The 20,653-nt window shown below is 37.6% G+C and overlaps 2 protein-coding genes across 3 annotated transcripts in view; both read right to left on the bottom strand.

Moving 5' to 3' along the window:
- Positions 1-860: 860 nt before the first annotated feature.
- Positions 861-13,124, bottom strand: LOC117425446 (anoctamin-10-like). 2 transcript variants are annotated; one of them, XM_034042395.3, is made up of 13 exons: positions 12,934-13,121; positions 10,152-10,354; positions 9,003-9,176; positions 8,661-8,801; positions 7,935-8,054; positions 6,389-6,958; positions 5,609-5,664; positions 5,438-5,512; positions 4,324-4,488; positions 3,519-3,710; positions 2,912-3,049; positions 2,342-2,456; positions 861-2,140 (listed from the first exon to the last, which is right to left on the bottom strand). In XM_034042395.3, exons 2-13 carry the CDS (start codon positions 10,336-10,338, stop codon positions 2,133-2,135), a joined length of 1,941 nt encoding a protein of 646 aa, XP_033898286.3. In that variant the 5' UTR covers positions 10,339-10,354; positions 12,934-13,121; the 3' UTR covers positions 861-2,132. The 2 variants fall into 2 exon arrangements, 1 of the variants encoding a protein (XP_033898286.3); XR_009307912.1 differs by lacking the exon at positions 861-2,140 and having other exon boundaries at positions 2,912-3,045; positions 12,934-13,124.
- A 2,433-nt stretch (positions 13,125-15,557) lies between these two features.
- Positions 15,558-20,653, bottom strand: part of LOC117425957 (fatty acid 2-hydroxylase-like) — a 39,570-nt gene continuing 34,474 nt past the window's right edge. Inside the window, exons 4-7 of the mRNA XM_034043298.3 lie at positions 19,973-20,079; positions 18,824-18,996; positions 18,169-18,421; positions 15,558-17,343 (exon numbers count right to left, since the gene is read on the bottom strand). Of these exons, the coding sequence (XP_033899189.1) occupies positions 17,264-17,343; positions 18,169-18,421; positions 18,824-18,996; positions 19,973-20,079 (613 nt within the window). The 3' untranslated portion in view covers positions 15,558-17,263. The remainder of the gene's footprint in view (positions 17,344-18,168; positions 18,422-18,823; positions 18,997-19,972; positions 20,080-20,653) is intronic.

Below are 20,653 nucleotides of genomic sequence, written 5' to 3'. Positions count from 1 at the left end.
TCCTCATACAATTGCATACAAATAAGTTTGGGATCGAGTGATTTAAGAGTCAGTCAATCTGACGGAATTATCTCTGTGTTTACTGGAAGATGGTTTTTTTTTTTTGCTGTGTTTAATTGGAGGTTAAATCTTGCCCAGGTCTGCAGTCCCACAATTCACTGCAGTAAACTGTGTGTTTCTATGGAATCAAGCAAAGTGAATATCAGGAAGTGAAATCAGAATGATTTTAAATCAAACGGATGAAAGAAAGATAAGAAAAATAATCACAGATAAAATATGAGTGGTTTTCTCTGGTTCTTTATCAAATCACTGTCAGAATGTTATTGATTGGTACTCGGTAATTGTGTAGACGAGACCTTTATTTTGTGTTGTGTAATTAACACATTTCAGAGATGTTTTATTCAATTTTAATAATTACCTAACAACTTAAAACAGGTTAAAGGAAACTGCTTATGTCTGGTGTACCTGCCAGATCACAAATGGGTTTACATAGACCACTCTTTTAAAAAAACTTAACTATGAATACCATGAATGACAAGAAACAATAGAAAACAACTGCATCTCTGTCAGCAACTACAGTATGCACTTCCATGCTATCACACTGAATTATGTTTTGTGCTATTTGGGCCCTTTGTCTAAGGAAAAAAGAAAGAAAGTACTTGATATAAATGTGGGTTTGATGTTGTAACTGGCACTTTTTCACCCTTTGGTGTTGTGTATTTTAACCCCTGCTTCCACTGAACCCAGTGCCCAAGCAGTAAAAGCTGTTCTGATATTTTAACATTACCATATGCAACCCCTTCCTACCCCACTCAAAATAGAATGTGCTGACTGCTAAAGAAACTAATACTGCTTCACGGTAACTGTTTTATTGTTTATTTATTCAATTGCCGTAAACTGTACAATTGTGTTAAAAAAAACAAAAAAAAAACAATTGTAAATAAAAATATATTTCATTTTCAAACCAGTTCAGTTAACAAGTGTTTTTTTTTTTTTTTTTTTTTTACATAACATTGGGAGCAAAGTTTAGGATTCATGGGAGTTTGGCAGTAGATTTGTGAGTAGCTGAAGCCCACCAGAACTCTTTTTATAAAAAAAAAAAAAGTGTATAGATATATATATGGAAACTTTCAATAGTTGATAATACAAGTTAATACATTGCTTTGTCTTTGTTCTTGAAAAGTACTGTACCTTGTCAGTGTCCAGTATTTGGTCCTAACACTATCAGGAATACCTTTCAGTATCAGGCTTGTGTGCCTCTTTTCAAAGCACTACTGATACAACACATGGAGGCACAGATAACCCAATTTGCTATGGACATCCTATGGAATATCCTTCCTTGTTTCTGTCAGGGTCTGTAAAATTGAGCCTGGAACGGTGGTACTGTACCTGCAGGCACTGACTAATTACATTTTCCAGATCATCCCTGGTACTATTGAGTTCTGGGGACTGTGCAAGCAACTGGAATTGCTGGAAGACTGGATACAGTTCTTCATATAAATGAGAATTAACACCACACTCCAGATGAATAAGTGGTCCCATGAAATGTTCATGTTCTTCAGAAATATCAAATATAATTTATACAGAGACCAATACAATATCAGTAATAAAAAGTCAGCTCTTGTGAAGTTGCCTCCGTACAGGAGGCTGAAATACAGTGAATAAAACAAATTCTGTGGTAATAAAGTAGCAACGGGTTATTTTACCTACTGTATTATCATCTGTAACAAAATGCTATATTTAAAAAAAAAACAAAAAAAAAAACATAAAAGCTGTCATTCATTCTCTCTGAGGGAATATAGACATTGCAGTTGAATGCCCATCAAGCCCTGTAAGTGACAGATCTCAGCTTCCATTGATAGGGAAGATCTGTCATTAGGCAGTGTTTGGTTTCAGATTGAACAGATCACTTTAGGAATGGTCTTGATTGTAAAGTTCTTGTTCCATGATAGCCCACACATGTTTTTCAGACTAGGAATTTCAGAATAGTCTTTTGCCATTGACTTCCCATTAAAGAGCAAGGTGAGTGGCAGTCCTCCCATTGTGTGAACTGGCTGAACCACACAGGACGCTCTAGTGTCATTTTATATTAATCCAGGATTGAATCTCCTTATGTAAGTGTACCGATGGCTTTAGGCAACTGAAATTAAAATAAATACATGGTGAAGATTACAATGTGTTACAATAAAACAGATATTTCATAGATATTTTAACTGGCTCGGAGGGGGAGGGGGAGGGGGAGGAGGGGAGGGAGAGAGGGGTGTGTATATATATATATATATATATATATATATATATATATATATATGAAGGATTAATCGGTGGTGCTTTGTGTATTTACCTGTTCTGAGAGCTTGGCGACTCCGAAATTCAAGCTGAGCAACTTTTATCCTCACCCACTTGGGTAGGTCTGGAATCACAAACGCTATAACAACCTTCAGAATGATGAGTACATGCTGCAACACAGAGGAAAACCATGAGGGAGGGGAACTAACTGGGAGAACAGTGTATACACAGGCAAAAAAATAGATCAAAACAATCTATTTTAATAGCTTAAGTTTGGAGGTACCTCAGTGTCATACAGGTTTACTTATGATGTCTAATTATTAATTTAAAGTCACAATGAAATTAACTGCCAGTCAGAGGCTGGGATGAGTTTACCTAACTGTTAGTAAATTCCCATTGTGAAGCTCAGACACACATATTGTTCATGTTTTTAGCCTCCACAAGTAAAAACTTATCTAGGGAGACCTACACTGGGAGATAACGGTCCATCAAGCTATTTCATTATGACTCGGGTTTAGCAGAATTAAGTTATTACATTTTTTTCAACATAATTAAACAGTTTGAGTACATGATTCAACAGAACCACCTTTAGCACTGGACCCCAGCCTGCACTGAGTGTTCCTACCTCCAAAGCAATGGTACAGAGTAGGGCATGTCGAAAGCTAACCCCATTCTCTTGGCAGTAACCTGTGACTTGCGGAGAGATGAGGATGAGCCAGCAGTTGGAGATCACTGACACAAACCCCAGGGCTTCAAAAGCTGTCTAAGGAGAGAGGGAGGGACGGTTCATTATATACAGTACAGATGGAATTGTTTCAACACATGATTTCTGATGGGTGCAACCGTAGGCATAGCAAAACCAGAGGGAAGACACAAAGTCAGAAGTTCCGGTATGTGTGTAAACATGATTTTGATAGTTTCTTTTAGTATTGTTTTATATACTACCAGTTCGTAGTTGGGGATAAATGTGATTATTTGATCTAATGCATCTTAACTCTTCCAACACCAGTATAGAGGTCTAGGAAACACTTCAATACAAATAGCTCTCTCACTCCACTGTAGACAGCAGACTGGTAAACTAATCTAATACATGAACTGCATACACAAACTCCAATGTATAACTGAATTTGATCGTATAGAAATCCTGTGATTGCTTTGTGCTATTCCTGCCCTGCACTGTACCTTCTATGACTGCTATCCAGCTTGCTGCACTTGTTTCTTTCTTACTCTACCTGCCAGATCCCGATGTTGGCAGCAGGAGCGACAAAGGGCTTTCTGAAGAGCTTGCAGATTTTCAGAGCGTCAGTGCGGATCTCAGTCACATTGTTGAGAAAGAGCAGGGCTGCTGTGAGCGGGTACACGCAGGAGAAGAGACTGAGGTAGCCAAACTGCACAAAGAGCTCGATGTACTCAGCAAACAACCCCTAAAAATAAAGCAAAATTTTAGATTTTACCAATGGTGAGTCATACCAACTGAAACAATGAGCAGTGAGGATGAGAATGGGAAAGTATAATTTGTGCCCTACTAAATCTAAATCATGACATAGGACCCTATTAAAGTTTTTCATGAATAATTATATATATATAATTTAGTCCTGTATTTTTTTGTGAAGGAGGAATATGCAGACATGTGTAAACTATATTTTTATTTAAATCAGGCAGGTCTTTTACTACAGTGAAATCCAAAAAGGTAGACAAATTCACCAGCTTGCACAACACTGTTTTTGGAAAAGCAAACCATTTACTTGAACTGATCTTGTGAAAACTGTTCTATCCAAAATCGACCAGAGACCTACTCCCCAGCAGGACTGAGCTGAACCGGAGGGTTAGTCTGAAAAGTCAGATCAGTCTGGAATCAGTTTGAACACAGCTTAAACAACTCACAAGTAAAGGCTTTGTGAATAGGATCCATACTGTGGAATATATTCTTTAAACATTACTATATTAATGTATTAGATGTATTTCAGCGCTATATCCTTGATACAAAGTAATTGCTTTTCATGTGTTGGACTCTTCTGGAGTACAATGCAGACTCACAGGGTATTCCGGCTGGCAGCCCTGGGCACGGAACTTGTCAATATGCGGGTCAGCTTCTCTCTGCTTCGTCCCCTGGCTCGGCAAAAATCTCTCCAGCAGGTACGGCACCAGCGCCTCTGTAACCTGGTTTATTATCTGACTGACAATCAACAGGGACACCAGCCTCTTCCGAGGGGGAGAAACACAGGCACTCATTAATACGCTAGGAAAGGGTCACCACAGGGTCGTCTCCATGGTGAGGGTTCTACACATTCCAAGTCAGCTGCCAAACATCATTGACTTTCATAGCTTGTTCGTGTCATTAAACATATTTTAAAATAGCACCCCGAAATGATAGTGATTTGCCTCGCACTCATTGTACCTTTGCTGTGTCCCGTGTGGTCCATATTTATGCGTTATTTTGTTGACTCGACATGGGTTATATATCAATTGGGCAATACAGTCCTCAAAATTTACTGTGGATCATTCGTCAGGCTAAAAAAAAAAAACTCTTATAAACATACAGATCATACACCCTCTGGCAACAATGCAGGTTTTCTGTCCGCACAATATGCCACTCATCTCAATCAAAGCACCAGAATTGTTGTAGGAGGGATTATGAACTGGATGCACTGCGATGTTTAGCAGAACAAATCTTGAACGTTCCCCTGTAAAGGTTGAAAAAAGTAACTCCTAGTTTATTTACTTATGATGTGTGAATAAAAAACTATAGGGAATAAGTTGATAAAAAATGCTGCGATATCAACAGCACAGGATGTGGAACAGCAAACGGTAAAGTAATGTGTTTCTTGCAAACACTGCAGGGGGTTCCGTAACACTTGTAAAGATACATAGACACAAAATGACATGCCCATCTCTTTATGACAACGTGATGATAATGTTAAGAACCGTCCCTCTTGGGTCTGTTAAGATGGAAACAAAGTCAACTCTTTCTTAGCATATACGCATTATAGATATCTTCAGGAAAGTTCATTTTAAAACAGAAAAGAATAGAAGATAGAAAACTGCAAAAGTAGCACATATCACAATATATTTACCAAAATATATTAGAATGTACTGTATATTAAAAAAAATATTACATTTCCATTTTATATAGTTTTTTAAATATCCCTACCTTTCTGAGCAGCTCCAGGTCTTGCTTGTAGAAGGCGATATAAAACAAGACAGCAAAACAGTTGATGAACCTAAACTGCAATGACAAGGAGAGCACAAAGTGAGTAATTTCCAGGCCTCACCAGGTGCAGATTGACAGTGACATGAACGAGGGACAAAAACTCACACCTACCACCAAAACCTTCAGAGTATAGTGTTTCTGGAAGTCTGACTCCACTCTGTGATTCTCTGGGAAAAGAAAGATAAATGAATTAGAGAACAAAGATGAGTAACCCTGCCATTAGCAATGTGCACAGGGTGTATAGCCAACATGGGCAGCCAGGACTGCACTGTGTAAGCAGTTGAAATTGTCACCTTGCCAGCATGTCAGTGTGCACTATATATTACAGTGGTTTCCAATTTGTTTTAGTTCCTATCCTTGTACATTTAGAAATACTAAAAGAAATGTAATAAATTAAACTACAAACTTTGGACTAGAAGTCTTTTCAAAGTCTTCAAATATTTTAAAAAAAATAAAAGACTTCTAGTCGAAGTGTTTGTCATTTAATTTATTACGATTCTTTTGGTTTTTTGTACGTTGGCTGCATGTTTTGTTTATTACAGGTCTATGTATAACGCAGTATGTGATAACCTCAAGCATCTGCCGTAAACAACATCTAGCATGACAGCCGCTCATTGGACACTGTGCTGTTATTTGCGTGTATCCATATCTATAAGGAACGTGGGCTTTATGTTCTGCTTTCTCTTATTAAGCTGTATTGGAAATGCCCCTTTACTTAACTATTCTAGTTTAATGGGCCTTTATATTTGAGATAAAGGACATTTAAGAGCAAAAGGGTTATGTGAAACCGTGTGAATATAGCAGTGTTTTTCTTACCTTCCTGTTTTTTAACAACGAACAAACATTTGACTATGAGACATTGTATTATTTCAGTAGGGGTAAGCAGCTTACCCCACTCTGTCAGCATGTGTGCCACTGTCTTGTAGACATGGTTCATGAAGTCCACGTATAGTATGTGCAGCACTGAAGGAAGGTACAGCAGGGGCATAGCGAGCCACGAGGGCTCCCGGCTGTAATAATCCTTCACACACCACTCTAAGTAGAAGTAGGCCACCATCCCCATCACTGTGAGCCACAGGAAAGCACACACTACAGGGGTGGACACAAACCAGATCCTCTTCTTCCGCTCAGCACTTGGGAAGTACGGCTCCCAGCGTTTCGTTACTGGGTTGTGTCCCATGGTGCCCCAGTAGTTGGGTCGCGGCTCTTCGAAGGTGCTGTTAAGCAGCAGGGTCCCCCAACCGTAAGCCAGCTCTGCACTCCGTCTCTTCCACAGCTCCAGGAACACTGTGGACCAAACCACATTGAAAATGGCCAACAGGACCTGGCCATTCAGGGAGTTCCAGGGCAAGAAGTAAAGAACAGCACCCAGAACAGCAGGGAGCTGCAGTGAGAGGTTGTAGAAGCCCAGGAAACTGAAATAGAAAGCCACAGTCCCACCGAAATAGGAGTGGATGTAATCTGTGTGGGGAAAGAAAAAGAATATAATTAACCAAGAAGGAAACTGTATATATGATTGAATGTGAAATAAACAAGAACTGTATTTGATGTTATGCTACAGACAGTTTTACTGAGACGGATTAGCACTATAATTGCACTGTGCTGAACTGTAGTGATGTCTGTTACACGCTAAACAGTTTGCAGCTGCAGTTACAAAATAGCTACAATGTTGTTAAACTGTCATTTTAATATTGTAAACTGTATTTTAACCTTCTTGAATGTATATCTTGTGAAATATTTTATTTTCAATCCTCAGATAGCTTATTTGTCATTTGGTGCTCATCGCTACTGTGTTATATACTGCAGTGTACCCACATGTTTCCTCACTCAGACTACTTGACATCTCTGAATAGATAATATTCATCAATTCATCAATTTCTCATCTACAATGTTTGTGAACAGTTAGAATCGTGCGTATGAAATACTGTTCCCTTCCCACTAGTGCTAGGTTTTATTGCGAGCACTGAAAACACTCCAGCTGAGCTTAATTAACACGTAATTAACTTTGCAGACGTTCATTTTGTTAGTTTTCTTGTATCCATCCTTTTTCCTTAAATAAACAAATTCCTAATCGCAGGGTCGAGTAATGTAGCTGCTTGACAGAACCATCAAGGGACCATTTTCCATTGGCCAACAGATGGTATACAGAAATTAGATCTAAATGTGAAAAATAATGGGTAATTATCTCTACTGCAGCTGGGTTCTTGCGGGTCCCAATTGATTTGCTGGTAATGCAAACTTTTAAATAATTTGGTAGCTGTGCTTTTTATGTATTTTTTCAGACTAATTACAAACCTCAGTACACATCACAGGGGCCCGACAACTGCTGAGAGACAGTAAACTAATAGGAAAGAGCAATTGACAGAGGAACCCTGGGCAATTACCACCTCCAGCCTACAGGGTGAATTAGTGCTTTACAGGTAGTCTTTATCCTTACCTAACGGCTGCACCCCAGAGTTAAATTGGGAGTACCACTGTTTTGAGAAGGCGCTCAGTTTCTCTTTGTCATGCAGTGGGTACATTGTCTTCACTATTCCGCTCTTCTCCAGCTTCTGAACTAAAGCAACAAGAAAGTGCAAATCACATGAAACTGGCAGGATTTTTTTTTTTTTTTCACTTGTTCCTCTCTCCTTTGTTATTGTAGAATACCATACTTAAAAATGATATTTTTCTTGTATTAAAGTAATTAACAAAATAGTTCCATAAATATATCATATCATTCACATACATATAGGTTGAAATGTGCAGTTTTGAAAAAAGCACACATTACAGCAAACATGTACTATAAAATCTGTTTGCAAGCCATGCTTTTAGACTGTCTTGTACTTCCTGCGTCAGTTCACCAGGAGAGTGAAATTGCTGAATTTTTTTTTCAGTTAATAACCAATTGGCTGCTTCCCCTACTGACTGACATGCTTCCAGCCAGTAACAAGCTTTTACCCAGAATACACTGCTGAGGTGACATGGCCCAGGAAGCGCAACAAATAACCGAAAAATAAAGGATAAATCTGTGCTATGTATAACATGCGTTTCTTTCGAAACTGTACAGGTGTGACCTATGGAGCTAATGGAAGTTCAAAATATTTATGGAATTATTTTGTTAGTTGCAATTATTTTAAACAGTTCTGAGAGTAGACTTCATTTTACATTTTTTCTTACTTACATATCGGCTCTCCAGGGTACAGACTCCCTTTGTCTTTGGAAAAACCAGGGATCGATTCATTAGTGCCAGCTTTTAAATCATACAGCTCTTTTTTAGAAATGTATTGCTGTTCTGCCAGAGTCAGGAGCTCTTCAACATTGTCTAAAATGAATAACAGAAAACCAAATTACAATTACAACATTTAGAGAAAGGTAGACTTGGTCTATATAAAACTGAGTAACCAATAAGGTTTGCGCAGCTAACTGAACTTCGCCCCTAGAATTACTACAGCATGTCTCAAATATAAAAAATACTTGTTGTTTCACAGATCTTGAGTTTTATACACTGGGTATGTTCTTGTACCTGCGTTTTTGAAGTTGGCTCTGTCCGGGTATGAGAAGGCAAGCATGGTCCCGTCACGGTAGGGTTTGGAAAGCCCCAGGGCCTCAGCATTCCTCAGGAGTGTGCAGGAAGGTGCAGCGACTAGGATCATGTCACCATCGTCATCCTCACCGGGGTGAGCCAGTAGCTGAGCTCCTAGGGGGAACACAACACTTTAAACATAACAACAACTGTAGTCAGCAAAACTAAAAAGGAAAGAAATAGGAGCCTGTAAAACTCCTTCAGTTCATCCATCACCAGGGAACTTTTCAGATAAAACCCATTCAATTTGCTTCCTGAAAGTTACGCCATGTTTCATGGTCTTTAATCTGAGAGGATATAATAGTAAGACTCAATTTGTATTTAACCTGGGAACAAGTTCAGTAAAGTTGAATTGCAGTTAAATATGTTTAATATACTATAATATCTAGCCCTATTCACAATTCTTTAGGACACTAATAAACCCTCTTTTAAACAACTGAACAGTGTTTATTAATGAACTGCAAGCTAACCCCAAGTGACAGAAAGAAATACTCAATTAGTCAAGACAGAACAAGAGGAACAAGAGGAGATGTGATGCTGTATAACAGAGATTAGCAGGGTAAAACCATTGGACATAGACTGCCAAATATGGATACCAATGACAGCACCCCTTTATACAACAACAACAGAGATGCATGCAAGGAAGGGGACACCATAATCATCTTCCCAGGTATTAAATGGTACAACCCTCGAGATTGTGGAATGACAGAACTTGAAATGGTAGAAATGGCAAATGACTGCTTCTTAACACAATTTGTAAATGCAGCTACCAGGGAGAGCACTTGCCTCGACAAAGTATTCTCAAATAACCAAGACAGGGTGAACAAAATAGAAATAATGGAACCACTTGGAACAAGCGACCGAAAACATGGTCCATTTTTAAGTACTCAAAATGCAAAACAGCAACATCCAAAATGCTGGTCTACAATTTCTTGTAAACACTGCAGGGGGTTCTGTAACACTAATATAATAAATACACCTGGACAGTGTGGCTAAAACCACTCCCCCTCTTGCTCACCTTTGTTGCCAACTGGTGGTAGAAGGCTGTAATTGAAAAGATACATACCTGTGAGAGCAAAGTCCTCTTACCTTGTTTATTGGCAGGAGCTTCTATCTTGGATATGATCCATTGTTTGGTCTCCAGCTGGACATCCTTGTTCAGTTCAATCACCAGCAGCGGCCGAACAGTGTCAGTGAAGCAGCACTTGCAGGTCACTTTGGTCCAGGAACCGCTAGCTATGGTGACGACCCCCTTAGAGACCCTCTGGAACAGCATCTTGGCAAATAAAAACCTAAACGAGTGTTTAAAACTTTAAACACTCAAAGATATACTCAAAAGCATGTCTAAATGAGAGCTGCAAACATCAAGTCGACTGTTTGTTGAATAGAAACATCAAATCACCAGTACTAGTTTGAGAGATACAGCCCCAAACCTAGTCTCATGTAAGTAAATGCATTGATCTGAATTTGTCCTGACTATCCCAGATGGGTGGGTGGGCTTTCTCCCACACACACTTAAAGTAAGAGTAAATGTAAAATTAATTTACACCGTTGAGTATTTACGTAAAGAACGCCTTTAGTTTCGTTACAATTAGATGTAGCTAAAAATGTCAGTACACATGTGCTTGTATTTTACTTTTTCAAAAACCCTGTATAATAATGGTTAAGTTCTTGTTGAAAGGCAACAGTCATTATTTGTTTGTTTAATCACTGTGTAATTTTTTGAGGTGAAAGGCTTTTTAAAAATTAACAAAACATTAAAAAGGGGAATCCTTTCTCCCTATCAAAATCACAGTAAACAGCACCGCACAGTGAGTGGTTAGCATCCTCCCTGTGCATGTTCGTTTATACTATAAATAAATATAAATATAAATTATAGGTTGAGTTGGAATTTGCAGCTCTAGTTTTGACTGTCATTACCAAATAAGGCTCGTGCCAAACAAATTCACTATTCCAAACAGCGCTCTGCTATCCCCAGAGAAAAGACTTCAATAAACTGCTTACACCACGAAAAACAAACATTTCAAATGACGTCAAGGTGTTTTTGAAGAACAAATTGAATAGCTGCACATCACGTTTACATAAAAACAGTCACGCTTTACAACCATGTCATAATTTACAGTTCCAGTTATTTTATACACAGGCACTTATAATGGACTCCAAGGGACAGTGGAAATCAGTACTTTATAAACAAGTACGTAGTAAACACAATTATAAAACGCTGTATGTAACTGCGAACGTCGTAAGTACCTTAAAATATAAATAACAAAAGAAAGCTTAACTGCCAAAGAACGGGAGCTTATTAATATTTATACAAAACACGTCCCTCAGGGCCTTACAAAATAAACAGTACCCTTTTACGAATTTACATTTCCGCCAAATGTAATTAAAATGGTATAGTTTACTTTTGAACTGAACAACGGCTGTGCCAACAAAAACATTGAAGAATAAAAGTAAACAGCAACTGTTTTTCCTGCCTGATGTCACAAATGCCGCCGTGACTGTCATTTACTGTCCCGGATGTAACTTACTTGCGCAATATATCTACCTGTGGAACAGGAAAACTATATGTAAACAGTACTGTATATATTAAACTGTACGTATTAAACACAAAACATCTGCCTGTGGAACAGAGAAACTACGTATTAAACGTTATAAACGAGTCCGTTTTAACCAGATTCTCCATTAAAAGTTTAACCCATGCTTGTTTGAACGTAACTGTTCAAACAGGATCAGTTGGAGTGCGCCTGTATATTAATTTTGACTGTAAATATCTTAGCGTAAGTAGCTTCAAATATAATTTAAATTTATTTATTTATTATACGTATCCCTTAATCTTGTATGATGTTTAAATCATTCTGAGTGGTTCTGGGTTCTGTTGGTCTAACACTGAGTGTTATTATTATCACTGTTCTCAATATATTTGCCTTTAACATGATTTGAGTGGAATGGAACTCAATGGAAATTAAAGCAATATATTTTTAAATAACATCCTTTATTTTCCAAAGACGGTCTTTGATGTGAAATACCTGTGCATGTCATTGACTTCATAAATATATATTTTACTTTTTATCTTTCATTGATTTATTCATTATCAGGGGAGACCCTGTCTTGTTCATACAAGGGATATATTGAAACAGTGTTGATGAAGATTATTATTTAAATACAGATGACTGTAGTACGCGATTGCAATGGGAATGTCACATTATATGGTAATATGCATATCACTGTGAGCATTATTACACATTATTATAGTTATCCATATCACACTGTATGACATTTCCCCAATAATAATGCATCTCAGTATCTGGAAAAAATAAGCATATGAGGAACATTTTTACGTGACTGGGTTCAGAAAATAATGCTGACGATTATTTAAATCAATGCGTAGGCGCTCCCCAGAAGAAGCAGATCTTGAAATGTATTTATTTGAAGAAGAAAAAAACACTAATACTATGGCTTGATTTGATTAAAACATCGTTATTTAATTGATCGTTTAAAAACATTATTATTACAGACATTTAGCAGACGAAATAAAGGAAATAAAACAACTAATGACGTCTATTACAACCTGCGCACGCATGACTGCACGGCTGGAGGACCCAGCCAGGCTGCAGGGAAACCCCTCTCGCCCTAAAACCTAACCATGAAGAATCATCACTACAAACAATGAGGAGCATTGATGTTCCACTAAAGGGGAGGAGGCCTGGGACGAAAGGAGGTGGAAGACTTCCATTCCCCTTCACATTCTAGTCACCCCATTCCTGCCCCAAATGCTGTTCACAGATGGACCGTCAGAAGCAAACTTTAAGAATCTATTTATTTTGCAGAGAGTAATGGGAAATTTACAGATTAAGAAAGAAAGTGTTACCTGTAAAGATCAGTGTCCTCTTTTCGTTTCAGTGGTGGGCGGGCTGGCGCTCCGCTTTATCCATTCTCTGACCTAGACCAGTCTTCATGCCCAGGCTCTTCAGTGAATCTCAGACAGCGAGTTGAACCACTTTTAGTGGAGAACGCTGTTTGTTTTCCTTCCCTTCCGGTAACCATCCTGGTAGGTCACATGGTCCTAAAGCCTTCCATTTATTAAACACCTCAGTATATAACTCACTTTGAAACATACATTTAACAGATCTGTGCTGACGATACAGAGAGAGGAAGTGTACAGGACCAGAGTCAATTTCTTACAGACAGCCTAGATAATTCAATATTTGTAGTTATGAAAATATTTTAGCCTTTTCCATACTTGCGGTTGTGAAGGAGATTTGTTCACTTGTTTTAACCATTTGTAACCTTACGGAACGTTTTATTGTATTGCTAAAATGATAGACCGTTATTTGCACGAAGTGTAATGTTACTACCAAGAAATTATCAATGCAACTGTACAGCCTATTTGAATTCTGCATACGTACATTATATGACAGCTGACCTGTACTGTAGATTTTATTTGAATTATACAACTGAAATCTTAGATATTACAATAAAGTTTCCTTAGGTGATTGCGGATTTGCAATGCATCCTTGGTTTTTAACACCTGTGTCTAATCCACACAAGAATGAGGAACAGGCATACAAGGCCACACAGATCCACTAGAAATGTGGTTCAGATCATTGACATGGAATTTGCCTTAACGTATTTAATGTTGTCAGACTCCCCCCACACTTTATGTACAAGGTACACTTTCACCTTCACACATTCGTATGCATATAAAATGTTCTTATAATACTGTAAGTGTTCGGTGACTACTTCTAATCATGTTGAGTTTATTTATCACTGAGGTGAGCAAAGAGTACCAGAGAAAATGCATGATTAGAAGATTCACGGAACAATTAATTATAAACAAAGTGTGTATTGGGTAGGGAGTTCTATGGTATTTTTTAAAAGCTTAATAAATATATAACGGAGTGTTACATACATATAGCTAACAACTACAAACACAAATGGAACTTAAAACATATTTATAGCCCACAATCGTACATACTAAAATACAGACAAAAGTAGATGTCAACGTAAGAAAATAAATTCCAACCAATATACATAGGTGGCTTACGTTATATTTTTTTAACCAAAAAAAAAAAGATTGCAAAATGCACATTAAAAGAGTATATAGTAAGCTGTGGCAAAATATCCCCCCGAAATGAGGGTATATGACTAGTGAGGTTTAATTTTTATTTATTATTATTATTATTATTATTATTATTATTATTATTTATGAATCGTATATCAGCATTTTAAATGTGAAGTGTTCTAAATAAATGTACATTCTGCATGACAAAATGCGCAATTTTAAATTAAGTTTACAAATTGCACACAACATTGACATTCCCATTATTTTTTATTTCCATTTCATTTGGCTGCTGCTAGCTGGTGGGAGAGCCGCCCCCTGTGAGCTAGAAGTTTCCATAACAACGAATTATGCTTCCATTCATTTTTATTGATAACATGCACTTTGATTAGTTCCCCTTATCTAAAAGTTGACAGGAAGTGATGTAGGTCACCTGCGACAATCAAGTTTTTTAACGAGAAATGCATTCATCAATGTACCTCATCGATTCAATTTCAAAGCATTAACAGATTGATTTAATTAACACATTTTGTTTGAAAATCGCTACTAAAGCTCTCGTTACTATACCACGAGTTCGATACAATAACACTGGCTTTGAAAATCCAGCCCAATAGGTCGATTGCAGTGTACCTATTCAGCCTGACTAATGCACCAAACAGGGGTATTAAAGTGAGTTTGACCCCTTTGATCTGGATAACGTCAGTACTAATGAGAATCCCAATTGCAGTGTACAAGGAGATGATGAGCTCAAAGAAGCTGAATCTGATAAATGGATTTTAAAGCTTCTAGATAATAGCCTTTAAAAAAAAACAACAACTCAGAAGCACATAGAACAACAGTTTCAAAAAAAGCTATTAATTCAAATACAGGATTATCGTTTGTTGGAAGTATGTATCTGAGCTGTCACCTTGCTACTCTGATGTTCCAGGTACCACAGCATCCACTCACAGTAACAGAAAGGGACAAATACACAAAATGATCACACTTCATACATTTTAAGCAGCCATTACCTCTTTTCAAAAAACTCCCTGCTGAGTATGTTTTAATATTTTTCTCTTCATGCTTGAAGCAAAATGCATTTACAGTAGGTGAGGGTTAATGGAACTGGCTGCTGCCTGGCACAGTGAATTTAGCTCTGGGTGTACAAGTGCACATCAATCCTATTCTAATCAAACCCTGCTGAATTATATGGCAGTCGGTGGCTAAATTGAGCTCAATATCACTTGTGACCGAACTCCAGTCTGTAAACTAGTGCATTAGCAGAGTCCCAAACCTGCATAATTTCACCTCATTATTATTTTTCTGATGGTTATTGTTAAAAAACAAAATCAGAATGTAAAAATGAATAATCACACAGAAACACAATGAACCTGCATTCACACGTAGGTTGTACTATCTTACGACAGAATGACGACACAATCATCATAAAAAAATTCGAAATATACAAATATTTATTTACAATTGCAATTCAACTTTTGCATAGAAATTTTATGTTCCAAAACAATTACAAAATATATTTTGTAGTAAACAGATTATCAGAAAGTGATTAGAAGCTGTTAAGAAAATACACACACACACATACAGAAACCATTCTTTTTTTCCATATATATATATATATAAATATATATATATATATATATATATATATATATATATATATATATATATATTTCACCCAACACATTACATAAACTTTTACTGGAAACACATTTACAGCAGAGTTTTTGCAAATGTACACAAATCAGAAATCCACTATGATAAAGATTTTTTTTTGTTTTGTTTTGTTATGTTAGAGCTTGGTTAGCCCTGAAGGCTAAAAAAGGTAGACCCTCTCTTTGCACTAAACATGCACGTAAGTGAACTTGTCACTGTTAAAATCTCAGACCTGCATTAACAGAATCCTACCACTTCTCAAATCTCAGCCTGGCTATTTCCTAACCATGACCATTTTCTATCTTTCTATTTGACCACAGTGGATTTCTGCCTTATCGCCCCCCCCCCCCCCCCCCCTCCTGAACTCTGAACAATTAAGAAACAATAAAGGTATATAAGAAATAAAATAGTTCACGCCACCACTTTCCCTAAAAATACTTTCACATCTTTGTGTAATTCAAGTTAGATGTAATGCAGTGTTGGGGATGGGCAGCTCCTCTAACTTCAGGGGTTTAGTGGGCTGAACTTGCCTATGCTTTATATAAAAAAGATTTAACTACATCAGGCTCCATGTCCTCTGCAGAACTTCTCCCAAAAATATCCAGATTTTATGGCTTCTAATTTCTGAAATTTCATATGAAACTGGACCCCGCCATCCACACGGAGAGTAAAAATGCTGCAGCCTAACAGAAGATGCTGTATATCCTCTACAGACTATACGGTCTGTCTTGCTCTTATTCACACTCCATTGGTAGCTTTGCTTTACACTAGGACACTCTGTAGACTAGTGTCTGTGCACTTTTGGCGAGTGTAAAATATATAACCAAACAGGAGAAAATGCATCTTAACTAATTACACAACATGCAAGAACAGATAGGTCACAAATGTCCTATGATCATGGGTATCAGTTAATTCTTTTTTGGGGGGGGGGGGGGGGGGGTACAAGGTGATTGATAGAACACAGGCTGGTTCTCATGTAGTGCCCTGAGAATTCAGAAACCTGGCACACATCCTGCATAGCCTTCAGAATTGTGTTTAAATGGTACTCCTTGTTTTCTGTATAAAGCCACGTTGCAGAGAAGTTGTCTGAATTATTCCTTCATCTACTGGGTAGTTGGCTTCCTATTCTCATGTGTAACCCAATGGTTCAGTGTTGAAACATTAACATTACTGTAAATAAAAATTATAATTAAGAAAGCTATTTTTAACCATTAATAAATATATTATTAGACTCCAGGGGACGGGGGTTAGCTAGGATTGAATGTGATTAGGTGATAGAGATGAGGGAGGATTTGAGACAGGAGAAAGTAGTAAATGCAAAGGCATGAACATGTACAGAACATATATGGGTATCTCCTCCCTGGACCAGCTTGTAGGGACACCTGCCCATTGAGGTGAGTCACTAGAAGGGAGGGAGGGTCTGGAGAAGGGAGGGAGGAAGGGAGGGTCTGGAGAAGGGAGGGAGTGTCTGGAGAAGGAGGCGCAGTCAGTGGTCTTTCCCGAAGGTCTCCTCTGGAATGAGGCTGTTGAAAGGGTGATCCCAAAAACGGGTGGTGATTCCAAAGCCTGCCAAGAGAAACACACACACAGCTTACAGGCAGCCCGCTGCAGCAACCTGGGCCTCTTACCACGGCTGCACATCAGCAGATGAGCGACTGCTGGAGTAATGCACTTATTATTAAAGACTGTTATTCAAGTCCTCTTCGATGGATTAAATAATGTTTTGTATGTAAGCAACCTTTGTAAAATGGTTGACAAAGAAACTTGCAACAGTTTCACATATCAGTGTTGAGATATCTAGCATGAAAAAAACTTATTATATTAGGTGGTCCTGGGTGAATCATTTTTTTTATTCAATTTTCTATCTTGCATTCTTTGAAATATAATGGCATAATGATCTGACGAATAGCATTATTCCAAATTATGCTTAGTTCCTAAGCAGATGTGGAGCTTGATCTAAAGTGAAACTCAGAATTAATTGTTTAATTTGACTTAAACTTTCTTCTCCCTAATTATCCTTGTTATTAAAAAAAAAGGAATACCCCATGAACATTCATAGTGCTGTGGTTATTTCACTCACGAGGATAGCTGTGACCAACCCACTCGACTCTTCTTATTTGGCTTTCCTCATTTGTGGAATAACTACAGTACTCTATGAACATTCATGGTGTATCCTCTATTTATTCAATTGATCAAAAAAGTCTAAAAATATTTTTTTATTTCATCATTATTTATTTATCTATTTACATTGTTATTTGAATAACAAATGGTTTGTGAAGTGGTGTATTTAAATGATTTCTGATACAAAAATGTCTGAAGAGTTAGATCATAAAACCTTACAATGATGCTTAATATTAAACGCTGCAGAATGACCTGCAAGCACAGTCTCACCCAATCTTTGGTGCTCAAAGTGGTGTTTGACGTGGTATGCCTTGAGCCCATACAGGTAGCTTCCTTTTTTTGGGCAACCATAGTGCAGGTAGTAGTGGATCATGTCATAAACCACATAGCCACAGAGTCCCCCCACAAAGACAGAGAGGCCCAGGCCCAAGGGCATCAGCACACGGACGAGGATGTAGAAACCCCCGATTACAAAGGAGGCTGGGATTGGAGGGAAGACCAGACGAGAGCCATCGAACGGGGACTGTAATGAGAGATGCATGGGACTGAGAACCATCCGACTGTGAGGCCAGGGTGAGATACCACACCGTAAAGCAGGGGTGTGCAATCACAGTCCTGGAGGGCCATGCCACTCAAGGTTGAACAGGTACATTGATAGCATTAACTACTCCTATCATTAAAATAACTGAAAACTGAATATATTTTCACATGTACACAAAACTCATTATGGTGGCACCCTTGCTTTGGTTAAAAAAACATTTTTTTCACAGAAGCAGAGCCACGTGGCTTTTGGTTAATTATACAAAATAATGTATAAAAATGCTCCCACACCCACCCAGTGTACAATTTTGTCCTGATCTACTGTTGTAAATCCTCTGTAACCCTCTGGTGCCATGGCAACTCCTCAGCCCTGGAGATGGCTTACCTTGTGGTGCTGGCCATGCAAGAGGAAGTGAAGTGTGATGAGGTAATAGTTACTGGCTGGAGGTCTCATGTGGAACAGGAAGCGATGGATAAGGTACTCTACTAGAGACCAGATGAACATGCCCAGCAGGAACAAGAAGGGGAAGCTGTACTTGTGCACAAGGATAGTGTACTCTGTGATGGACACAACATGAACAGAGACAGGGGGACACAATCAAGGAGTTATGTGAGCACACATGGGAATGGAAGACTGACTCAAAGGCAACATGTGACCAGTGAATTCCTTGTGAACATGATGAATTTCTTACTTTGGAATTAATAAACCATGCATTTAATAAATACATTAAATAGGGGGGGCAAAGTATTTTGCTCCATAAATTGCTGTTCAACTTTACAAAACTAGAATCAAACATCTGGTATTTAAATGTAAGCCTTTTAAGTGCAGTTTTATTTTTAAGTGAGGTTTATTTTTCATTTTGTTATTTGAAATAGTGTTTATCATTTGTCTTTATAAAACAGCAGTCAGAGATGCTGCTCTCTGATTGGTGAATCACATGTTCCACCCATTGAAAAATGTTACATAACCACCATGGTTGGAGCCTCATCAGAAAATATTGATAATGAAACATGAATCCACTAACATGAACCCCTCACATTACAATAAAAACAGACGAGTCAGGAAAAAGATATGCAACACCAGCACTAAAAAATGTAACCAATTAAAATATGTAAGAGAGACAGGTACAACGTTATATAAAAGAATACAGAATCACCTATCAAATATAAGAGATAAAACAATAAATGAACCAATAGTTCAACACTTTACATAACATGAATGACTTACAATTTGTAGTTTTAGAAGAGATCAAATTAGATAATGTACAATACAGAAGAATAAAAGAAAATAAATGGATAAATAAAAAAGGAATAGTAGATTGTTACATAACTAACTATGTAGTAAATTACATCACAAACACATTAATGGATTTTAATACAAATGTGAGCGCTGTTGCCATGGCATTGAAAGCCTAGAAGTACCTCCACTATTTATTTTCAAACACACTTTCCACTGACAAAGGTATGACAACATACCAAAACGTTGGATAGTTGGTTCTTTTGAGCAAAATGTAAAAAACCTATGTAAACCTACCTGATGTAAAAGTAGTGAAGAGTCTTGTGTCTCCCTGGGCCAGCAAAGTAAAGCAATACCAGCTCAGATACAATACCATAGGTAACCAGACAGCAGGGACCATGTACCTGTACGAGAAGGAATGAGAGAGAGAGAGAGAATTTAAACTGCCTTTCTTCATTTAGATCTTGACATACAGAAGTCTGTGTAAGATATACACAGCACTGGTTTTTCAGTGTTTATGGATGGACACAAATCTGTTCGAAGGGCTATTGTGTTCTATACTGTTAAAAAAAGTGAATTGTACAATTGTTTCTGGCACAGACAAAAAATAGTCTGTGTTGAGGCATTGTGAGAACTGCTTATATCAATCGAAATTAAAAATATACTTTTTTTAATGTGCTTTTATATAATTGGTTGTAACTGGAGTGTATTATATCTGTGTGCATATATGCATATTATATATATATATATATATATATATATATATATATATATATATATATATATATATATATATATATAGCTTGTTTTGTTTTTAACTTTGTACAGCTCTCTAGGATGCCATGGTGTGGAGGACGCTAGATTTAAAATCAATTTGTATTGTATTGCTTGACAGTAGCTAACACTTCTAATGCTGAAACTATAACCAATTATGGCCCTGGATACTATATCTACAGGGGAATTGTCTGTCCCGTGCGT

Source organism: Acipenser ruthenus, chromosome 20 (assembly GCF_902713425.1).
Source record: "Acipenser ruthenus chromosome 20, fAciRut3.2 maternal haplotype, whole genome shotgun sequence".
NCBI classification, from domain to species: domain Eukaryota; kingdom Metazoa; phylum Chordata; class Actinopteri; order Acipenseriformes; family Acipenseridae; genus Acipenser; species Acipenser ruthenus.
The sequence above is the reverse complement of the archived record's forward strand: the minus strand, read 5'-3'. Positions and strand labels throughout refer to the sequence as shown.